This window comes from Terrapene carolina, unplaced genomic scaffold (genome assembly GCF_002925995.2).
Source record: "Terrapene carolina triunguis isolate 2854851 unplaced genomic scaffold, T_m_triunguis-2.0 Scaffold250, whole genome shotgun sequence".
Lineage (NCBI taxonomy): Eukaryota > Metazoa > Chordata > Testudines > Emydidae > Terrapene > Terrapene triunguis.
In genome coordinates, this window is record NW_020664601.1 from 313,887 (window position 1) to 324,970 (window position 11,084).

At 45.6% G+C, this 11,084-nt stretch overlaps 1 protein-coding gene across 2 annotated transcripts in view; it reads right to left on the reverse strand.

Annotated features, from left to right (window-relative positions):
- Positions 1–11,084, reverse strand: part of EPS8L2 (EPS8 like 2) — a 131,812-nt gene that overhangs the window by 52,433 nt on the left and 68,295 nt on the right. For both annotated transcript variants that reach the window (XM_029912833.1, XM_026657619.2), the window contains exon 4: positions 4,793–4,857. In XM_029912833.1, coding sequence (XP_029768693.1) covers positions 4,793–4,857 — 65 coding nt within the window. The remainder of the gene's footprint in view (positions 1–4,792; positions 4,858–11,084) is intronic.

Consider the following 11,084-nt stretch of genomic DNA (forward strand, 5'->3'; position numbering starts at 1 on the left):
GGGGGGGGGGAGGAGCCATCATGAAGAATCCCCTAACTATCACCTGAGCTGCAACAAGAGCTGTACCAGGGGAAAGAATTGTGCCCAGGCCTGGAAGGTGTCCACTCTGAGAAAAAGCTTACTGAAGCATCTCTGAGGGTGAGATTATCTGTATTCAGTTTGATTAGACATAGATTTGCGCATTTTATTTTATTTTGTTTGGTGACTTACTTTGTTTTATCTGTTATTACTTGGAACCACTTAAATCCTACTTTCTGTATTTAATAAAATCACTTTCAGCTTAGTAATTAACTCAGAGTATGTATTAATATCTGGGGGAGCAAACAACTGTGCATATCTCTCTATCAGTGTTATAGAGGGCGAACAATTTATGAGTTTACCCTGTATAAGCTTTATACAGGATAAAACGGATTTATTTGGGTTTAGACCTCATTGGAGTTGGGCATCTGAGTGCTAAAGACAAGCACACTTCTGTGAGTGTTTTCAGGTAAACTTGCAGCTTTGGGGCAAGTTATTCATACCCTGGGTCTGTGTTGGAGCAGACGGGAGTGTCTGGCTAAGCAAGACAGGGTGCTGGAGTCCTGAGCTGGCAGGGCAAACAGAAGCAGGAGTAGTCTTGGTACGTCAGGTGGCAGCTCCCAACGGGGTTTCTGTGATCCAAACTGGGGTTTGCAAACCCCTGGGGGTTCGCAGAAGGTTACAGGGGGTTCGCAAGAAAAAATTCATTAATGGTGGCCAGAGGACCCCAGCATTGGAGGCAGCAGGTGGGACCCAGTTGCAGGGCAGACAACCAGAGCCCCAGGGAGAGCAGGGCCGTGCAGTTGGGGCTGGCAGCCTGAGCCCTGCCCCCCGTCAGCAGGGGAGCCGGCAGTCCGAACCCCAGCGCTCCGGCGGGGCTGGCAGCCCCGAGCCTCAGGGAGAGCGGGGCCGGGCAGTTGGGGCTGGCAGCCCAAGCCCTGCCCCCCATCAGCGGGGGAGCCGGCAGCCCCGAGCCCCAGGGAGAGTGGGGCCGGGCACTTGGGGCCGGCAGCCCGAGCCCCAGCGGTCAGCAGGACCTGCAGCACAAGCTCAGTGGAGCTCAGTTGACCGGGACGGTCAATGGGGTCCAGCAGCAGGAGTCCCAGGGAGTGTGGATCCGGCAGCCCAGGCCCTGGCGCGGGGCCAGTAGCCTGAGCCCTGTGGTGGGCAGGGTGGCAGCTGAGATCCCCAGACCTGCAGGTGGCAGCTCGGACTCCTGTCCTTGTCAGACAGGGGAAGTTGGTATGGAGGGCAGAGTGAGCAGGAGCAGTGCTGTACGTGGGGGGTGGTCCAAGCTAATTTGTCCATCGCAGGACACCCTCCTAGGGAGAAACCTCGTGGCGGAAGAAAAGCTGTTTGGGAGCCAAACCAGCTGGAAGCACGTTGTAGCCAGTGTAGCAGTGTTAAGGTGCCTCTGTAATTGTCATTCTCTCTGGAGAGCTGTTTTGCTTCAGTGAGACTTGAGTGAATATTCTCATTTTCTAGTTTGTTGGTTGTTAGCAGTCTCTCTCTGTTGTTTTTATTAGAACTTTTGTACACAAGTTCAATGGATAAGTGGCTGAAAAAGGAAAGTGTAAAGACGCAAGAATCAGCTAGTGTTTCCTCAAATCCACACTGTGAAAAAATCTACGTCTAATGATCATGATGGTCCTGGAAAGTCACTTACAAAGAAAAGAAAATATGATTATGATTATATAAAATATGGCTTTACATGCATTGATGATCAAGAATGTCCAAAACCACTGTGTGTGATTTATAGTGATGTTCTAGCAAACAGCAGCCTCAAACCTTCTCTACTTTGGTGCCATTTAGAAACTAGGCATCCTGCACAACTCGACAAGCCTGTTGATTTTTTCAAGCGAAAATTAGCTGAGAGGAAAAGTGACATTACCAGTTTTATATCCAAAGCAAGTACTGATAATGAAAATGCACTTGAAGCATCATACCGCGTGAGCTACCGAGTAGCAAAAGCATCAGAAGCCCATACCATAGCAGAGAGCTTGATTGGTCCACGTATAAAAGACGTGGTTCATTGCATGCTCGGAGAAAAGGCTGCAAAAAGGATTGACATGGTACCTTTGTCCAATAATACGTTGTCACAAAGAATTAATTACATGTCAAATAAAGTAGAGACCATAATTGTACAGAGAGTGAAAAATAGTCCATATTATGCTATACAGTTGGATGCATCAACTGATGTAGCTCATCTAGCTATTTTGCTACTGTTTGTACGTTATGTGAATGAAGGTATGGTTGAAGAAGACTTGTTGTTTTGCCGACCATTGGAAGAACGTACAACTGGAGAAGATATCTTCAATCTGACTAATGCATATTTTCAAGAAAAGGAAATAGTTGGTCTCCCTGCCTAGGCATTTGCACTGATGGGGCCACATCAATGACGGGGAAGTATCCTGGATTTGTAGCTCGAACAAAAAAGGTTGCATCAAAAGTCTCTTGGACTCATTGCAGCTATCCATAGACAAGCCCTCACAACAAAACGCATGCCTGAGGGACTGAAGGAAGTGCTGGACAATGCAGTGAAAATGGTGAATTACATAAAATCACGGCCAACAGATTCCAGAATATTTCAGGTACTTTGTGAAGAAATGGGTAGTATACACGATTGTTTGTTGACCCATACTGAAGTTAGATGGCTCTCACGGGGCAAAATCCTGGTGCGCTTGTTTGAGCTTAGAACGGAAATCCTAGTTTTTTTCAACAGCCACCCTTTCCACCTTGCCAGCTGTATGGAAAATAATGTCTGGCTCCAGAGCCTAGCTTATTTAGCAGATATTTTCTCAAGAATTAATGACCTAAATTTATCTCTTCAAGGTCTCAATATAACAGTTTTCAATGTGCAAGACCGAGTTGAATCCATGATAAAGAAGTTGCAGTTCTGGGAAAGTTGTTTGGAAAACAATCAAACTGAGTGTTTCAGTAATCTTCATGACTTCCTGGCAGAACATAAACTTCAGTTGGATCAGCGCGCGAAAACCAATATAACTGCACACCTAAAAGGACTGGGCACAACTTTCAGGGATTACTTTCCAGCTATATCAGGTGATAATTACTGGATTCGCAACCCTTTTGATGATACCAGTTTCTCAACACAGATATTGAACACTGAGGAAAAAGAGAAATTGATTGAGATCTCCTGCGATTACGAACTGAAAAGGAGTTTCAGAAATCTGTCATTGATCAACTTTTGGCTGAGTTTAAGAAACGAGTACCCCCTTCTGGCAGAAAAAGCTGCTGCAGTTTTGTTACCATTTTCAACAACATACTTATGCGAGAAAGCGTTTTCCTCGTATGCATATCTGAAAACGAAATACAGAAACAGACTTGATGCCGAACCAGACCTGAGACTTTATCTTTCTCCAAAGGTTCCGGACTTCAAAGAGCTATGCAGAGCAAAGCAAGTGCATCCATCACACTGAGGAAATTTTAAATTTAAAACCCTGGAAATATTCATTTTTAGGAGGGGGTTCACAAGATTTCACAATTTAGAGAAAGGGGTTCGCGGGCTGTTAATGTTTGGGAACCACTGATCTAGCCCAGCCCCCTGCTCAAAGCAGGACCAATCCCCAGTTAGATCATCCAACAGATTTTTGCCCCATATCCCTAAATGGCCCCCTCAAGGATTGAACTCACAACCCTGGGTTTAGCAGGTCAATGCTCAAACCACTGAGCTATCCCTCCCCTGATACACTAGTCCAGCCCTGTCATTTTGCAGCTCAAGCTGCAGATGCAAGTCAGAAGGTCTGTGTAGTGCATTATGGATTTGTTAGCAGAGCTGTGAGACCTGGGTCCAGCAATTGTAAACCCAGGCAGTGTGGATGCCCAAGCACTGGCTCGGAAACACCAAGTCCACAAGCCCGGGTCCCACAGACCTGGGTTTACAATGAAGTGTAGACGTACGCCCGGAGGCCTACTTAAGAGGGGGTGCAGCTCTGTGGAGGAACCAACCATCGCCACATGTAAGAAGAACTTCGAAGGGCAGGAGGAACCCTGCCCAGCCTGAAACATAGACAACCCATGGAATCACAGAAGGGGTGAGATCCGTCTTAGTACTCTTGTTATTTTGAAAGATCTCTATCTGTTGGGTGCTTTAAGAGTAAAATCACCGTGGTTAAGAAATTCCTTTGCTGTGTTCCTTGCTTTCCTGCCAGATTGTCCCTGAAGGGTTTAAACTGGAAGCCTAAAGCCTAGGTGGAATGCTAGGAGAGCATGTATCTGTGACTGGGGAGCTTGGGAAGTCTTAAATGCTGGATTCAGGGTAACTGGATGGCAGAACCTCCCTGTCCCAAGGAAGAGTATCAGGCAAGAGGTCTGAGCCCAGGAGTGTGTCCTAAGAAACAGTGACTAGACTCTCTACCCAGACCCAGTTGGCTTGGAAGCACAAGTCTACTGTCAGACTAGTGGCTGCATGGAGTGGGCCAGGTTGTAACAATCTGTTTCAATTAGCCCTCAAAAGGCATTGGGCATGGGAAAAGGAAAAAAGAACTAGCAGACTATGTCCCAAATACTGGGGAAAGGAGAATGCAGTTCAAGAGGTTTCATTGTCAGACACTATTAATGACTTCTTGTGGGTAAGGTGATCTTTGCTCATTCGTAGAAAGGCTTCTAATTGGCCTCTGAACTAATTTAGGTTCCATGATGTGTCATGCATGGTGAATTAAGCAAGGGTCATGATATAAATGAACCAGGTGTCATTATCAGTTTATTGCTGACGCAGTTTATTGCTCATTCCCGTAAAGGCTCTGTGCAAACTCACCTGTACATGGTACTGCGATGTCTCGTGCATAATTACATTGGAGTTGGAGTATTTCTTCCTTTGTTCTGAAAAAAGAAGAAAACAAGCCTTGCATTTAATGTTCACTTATCAGTGAAATAGGATCCAAGGACCGAAGTTCACATGACTGGCTCTACTGCTTTTCTCACTCCCGCTGAATTTATTGGATTAATCAAATCCATTGGAAACAGGGCATGTGTCGAAAAATATATTAACCTTTATTACAAAGACTCACAAACAACATGTCTGGATTTTCAGATTACCAGTAACTTGATTTCTGGAAGCCAGAGGCAGAGTGCTTATTTGTCAAGGAAATGAAACTTAAAAAGCCAGATAAACTATGAGGTTATCAGAAGAGAGCTAGTGAGTTATGGCTCCCCTGCCTGAGAAACCTGGCTCAGGGCCACAAAGCAAAATTTATCTGAAAAGGAAATTATGAACACCCACCACCCTGCACAAAAGCTCTACATTACAGCTGGGCAAAATGTCTGACTATTTTTTTTAAAATGCAGATTCAGGTCAAATTTACCAAATTGTTTCTATCCAAATAAAAAAAAAAAATCAAAACTTTTTCTTTTGATATTTTCAAAAACATCAATGATACTTTCAATAAAATTTTGGAAAATTGAAAATAGGGTTTTTTTTTTTAACTCTGCAAAATGTACTGGGAGGGGATTTGGAAAAAAAAATTGAAATGTCAGTTTTTTGAGCAGCATTAATCATCACGTTTAGGGGTTAACCTTGAGAGCTACAATAGTTACATCAAAAAGTCTTGATGCCTGATGATGCTCACATCTTCTCAATGCAATCTCATAGTGTATAAAGAAGTGGGTTTATTTCCCCCTCCCCGCATCAGACTGAATTGGTGTGCTTTGCATCCTTTAAGCTACTCTGACAGGCAGTGTGCGTGCATGGGCTTCATCTCCCACACTTCCATTCCTAGCAGCTGTTTTCCCTATTGTATAATCCCAAGCATTGTGGTCTACAGGAAAGAGCATAGCTCTAGGAGTTGAGAGATCTTGACTTCTAATCCTGGCTCTGCCACTGCTTGCTGTATGGCCACGGGTGCGTCACTTTACCTCTCAGTCTGTTTTCCCCATCTGTGAAATGGGGATATCATTACTTAAAGGGCTGTTTTGAGGGTTAATTATTTCGCATCTGTCCCTTGCATTAAATATGTCAAGAAGTATATGAATGCTAAAATTACTACTTTCTAGAGCTTACCTTCCAGCTGCTGCTATTTATTTAGTGTCACAAGGGTACACAGGACTTTACAAATCTAAAAAAACCACAAGCTCCCCACCCTGAGGAACTCATTATCCAAGAATCCAATCCAGCTCCTACTAAAGTCAACAGCAAAACTCCTATTGTCTTCAATGGGAACGGAATCAGACCATAAACTAAGGCTATGGCTACACTACAGAGCTTTCCGTGGGGCAGCTGCACCAATGCAGCTGTGCTGCTAGTGCAGATGCTCTAAGCTGATGGGAGAGAGCTCTCCCGTCAATTACCCCAATCCCAGTGAGCGGCAGTAGCTATATCGGCGGGAGCGCGTCTCCCGCCGGCATTGTGCTGTCCACACTGGCGCTTAGTGTAACTTACGTCGCTCAGGGGGCTGGTTTATTCACACCCCTGTGTGACATCATTTATACTGACATAAGCTGTGGTGTGTACATAGCCTAAAAGATAATAGAAGGGTGAGTATCAAGCATGGAGGAGGAAGGAGGGGATGGGATAGGGAGAGGGATGCCCAGACAAGGGGAAGGGGAGAATCATGTGCAGAGCATCTGGCTTGCTTTCACACAACAAGCTTTTGTAACAGGAATTGTGTTGCTTCATATGTTTATTTATAGACACGCATGCACCTATCTTATCATGATCAGATGCGGCAGTGACCACAAGGAACACCTAAGCAGAGATTAGCAGTGGAAAGCTGGCAGAGTGTTTGGAGGAAGCACTGAAAAAAGGCGAGGGAGAGCGCTTGGTGCCCGGGAGTAAGGAGGCGGCTCCAAGCATGGACTGGAAATGGCCCAGCGTCAGGAGTGGGAGGAGACAGCAAGGTATAGTGGTGCTAGCAATGCACTGAGTGACAAGACAGAGGAGGAAATGAGACCTGAGAGGCAGGCAGGAGCAGAACTCTGCAGAACCCTGAAGTGAGGAGAAGGAAGTTGAATATGATGCAGAAGGAGGCGGGAGGATGGTACAGAGATTTGAGTTGGGGCATGCATGGGTGGCGGGTTACACCTCCCCAAACAGCCAGGCATAGCCCCGCCCCCTGCTTACCACCACTCCCTGTGTGCGGGAGTGCTCTGGCTGGGGAAGCTGGGGCCGTGCACCACCCACCCTCCCACACTCTGGGACTAGGGGGGGCTGCAGCTGCATGCCGCCCATGCTCCTGGCACTCCTTGGGGCTGAGGCCGCCTGCCGCCCACCCAGTACTCCTTTGGGACTGGGGGGCTAGCCTGGGGCGGGACTGGGCCAGTGGCCATGGTGGTGGTGGGGGCTCTGAGCTCCGGGGGGCAGAAGGGGTGGGGCCTGGAGCAGAAGGGGCGGGGCTGGGGGCTAGCCTCCCCCAGTTGGCAGTTCACGTGCTGCCCATGAGGAGGGGGTTATACACAAAGTCCATCAGGAGAAGATAAATTGGAATGGACACAGGTGAAAAGTAGGGAGGCCCAATAGAACAAAGGTCCAATGGTCAAAGCAATTAATGTCCAAATCTACCAATGAGGAACTGCTTCAATGTGGACATGAGATAATCTTGCCCTTCCCTTTCTGATGACTGAGACGTGCCAAGCAATGCTCTCAAACTCCACCAGCCTGGGAAACCCCAATCCCATGGCATCTCCCAATTCATGTGGTTGTATGCTACAGTATCTACCAAGTTAGCTGGCCAGTCACTTCTTTAGATTTTTTCAAAATATGTCAATAGTTGAGTGCTAGCAAGAAAGTGAGTCAGTAGGTTCTTCAGGCCATCCTTGTTCTTCATCCATACATTACTCACAAAGAGCATCAAACAGAGTTCCAGCAAACAACCCACAAGGGGAGAAGCAATTGTTGTTTTAATCTTAAGTGGGGTACAAGTGCTGGTCCAAGAGGTGAATATAGCTGGACCACTTGGTAATAGTGACCATAATGGAATTAAAATTAACATCCTTGTGGTGGGGAAGATACCAAAGAAGCCCACCACAGTAGCATTTAACTTCAAAATGGGGAACAACACAAAAATGAGAACGCTAGTTAAACAGAAATTAAAAGGAACAGTCACAAGAGTTAAATGCCTGCAAGCTGCATGGAAACTTTTTAAAAACCACCACAATGGAGGCTCAAATTAAATGTATATCCCAAATAAAGCAAATTGATAAATTAAACAGTAATAAGTTACCAGGACCAGATGGTTTACACCCAAGAGTTCTAAAGGAACTCAAATATGAAATTGCAGAACTACTGACTGTGATATGTAACTTAACACCTAAATCAGTTTCTGTACCAGATGACTGGAGGACAGCTAATGTGATGCCAATTTTTAAAAAGGGCTCCAGAGGAAATCTTGGAAATTACAGGCTGGTATGCCTAATTTCAGTACCAGGCAAACTGGCTGAAACTATAATAAAGAACTGAATTATCAGATACATAGATTAACGTGATTTGTTGGGGAAGAGTCAACACGGCTTTTGTAAACAGAAATTATGCCTCACCTATTAGAATTCTTTGAGGAGCTCAACAAACGTGGAGAAGGGTGATCCAGTGTACAGAGTGTACTTGGACTTTCAGAAAGCTTTTGACAAGGTCATTCACCTAAGGCTGTTAAGCAATCATAAGATAAGAGGGAAGGTACTCTCATGAATCAATAATTGGCTAAAAGACAGGAAACAAAGGGTAAGAGTAAATGGTCAGTTTTCACTGTGGAGAGAGATAAATAGCAGGGTCCCCCGGGAATCAGTACTTGGACCATGCTGTTCAACATATTCATAAATGATCTGGGAAAAGGGGTAAAGACTGAGGTGAAAAAGTTTGCAGATGATACAAAATTACTCAAGATTGTTACTCTTTGCAGTCTGCTTCGGACTTAATTAAGGGATCTCACAAAACTGAGTGTCTGGACAATAAAATGGCAGGTGAAATTCAGTGCTGATAAATGCAAAGTTATGCATGTTGGAAAACATAATCCCAACTACCTATTCAAAATGATGGGGTCTAAATTAGCTGTTACTACTCAAGAAAGAGATCTTGGAGTCATTGTGGATAGTTCTCTGAAAATATCAGCTCAATGTGCAGCGGCAGTCAAAAAATCTAGCAGAATATTAGGAACCATTAGGAAAGGAAAAGATAAGAAGACAGAAAATAGCATAATGCCACTATATAAAATCCATGGTACACCCACACTTTGAATACTGTGTGCAGATGTGGTCACCCCATCTCAAAAAAGATCTATTAGAATTGGAAAAAGTACAGAAATGGGCAACAAAAATGATTAGGGGGATGGAACAGCGTCCATATGAGGAAAGTTAAAAAGACTGGGACTGTTCAGCTTGGAAAAAGAGATGACTAAGGGGGGATATGACCAAGGTCTGTAAAATCATGAATGGAGTGGAGAAAGTGAATAAGAAAGTGTTATTTACTCTTTCACATAATTCAAGAACCAAAGGTCCCCAACGAAAATTAATAGGCAGCAAGTTTAAAAGAAACATAAGGAAGTACTTCTTCACACAATACACTGTTAACCTGTGGGACTTATTGCCAAGGGATGTTGTGAAGGCCAAAAGTATAAATGGGTTAAAAAAAGATTGAGATATGTTCCTGGAGGACCGGTCAATCAGTGGCTATTAGCCAAGATGGTCAGGGATGTAACCCCAAGCTCTGGGTGTCCCTGAACCTCTGGCGGCCAGATGATGGGAGTGGACGACAGGGGATGGATCACTCAATAATTTCCCTGTTCTGTGCCAACTGCCAATGTAACAGCAAAGGCACAGTCTGGGCCTTTGTCTCAGCCCTACAATACCTGGATGAGGTGTCCTCCTTTGCACCAAAGCCTCCTTCCCCTCTCTCTCCCAAGCAGCCACTCTGCAAAGGGAGGGGAAGCTGCTGGTCTGGAGTTTCAATGACCAGGTGGTTCCTTGGTATCTTGTCTAGTGAGTTTATATGTTAAAATCTATTGTTGGGATTTCTACTGTACCTGGGACCCAAGTGCCATGACTTTCAGAAATAGGACTTGTGTCCTTCCACATCTGTGCATGTGCTACCAGCCCGGTGGCCAGAGGCACCTGTGTGCTCAGGGGTATCTTACCTCTGACTGGTTGCTTGCGCCTAACACACAGCTGGAGCTGGCCAATGCCACCACCTGCAGCCTCTCTTACTGCCAGTCCAAATCACTCCTATGCTGTGGTAGGCAGCTGCAAGACTTAGGGTACGTCTACACTTACCGGAGGGTCCGGCAGCAGGCAATCGATGTTCTGGGAATCGATTTATCGCATCCGGTTAAGACGCGATAAATCGATCCCGGATCGATCCCGGAAGTCCCCCGGATCGATCTCGGAAGTGCTCGCCGTCGATGCCGGTACTCCAGCTCGACGAGAGGAGTACGCGGCATCGACGGGGGAGCCTTCCTGCCGTGTCTGGACCCGCGGTAAGTTCGGACTAAGGTACTTCGAATTCAGCTACGTTATTAACGTAGCTGAATTTGCGTACCTTAGTCCGAAGTGGGGGGGTAGTGTAGACCAGGCCCTAGCTGCCAGGGCTGGTTCAGCAAGCAGAGTATGGGTCTCTCTTACTGCATTGTGTATCTCCCCTTTTCTCCTGGACTACTAAACTGTGCCCTATGTTATTACAATACACTGTATTCCATCTCAGTGATGTCTGAGCAGTATTATAGGTCAAGCACCAACAGTGTTTGCTAATCTGTGGAAGACACTAAATGAAGTGTCCCTGCCCCAAAGGGCCTGCAGGTAGAGCTAGTCCAAAAATATTTTTGATGGAACAATTTTTTCATTGGAAAATGCAGTTTTGTCAAAATCTAAATGTTTTGTGGGAACATGGCAATTCTCAGGAAATTTTCGATGGGGACAAAGTCTAAACGAATAATTTACTTTCTCATTTCAATAGTATCCTAACATTTTGTTTTGATTAACATTTCAGTTCGTTTCAGTTTGACTATTAGAATTACAATTATATTATACTCCAATCAGGGCTGGCTCTAACTTTTTTGCCGCCCCAGGCAAAAAAGAAGAGCGCTGCCCCGCCGTAACACCCCCCCCCCCCCCCCCCCCCCCCCCCCCCC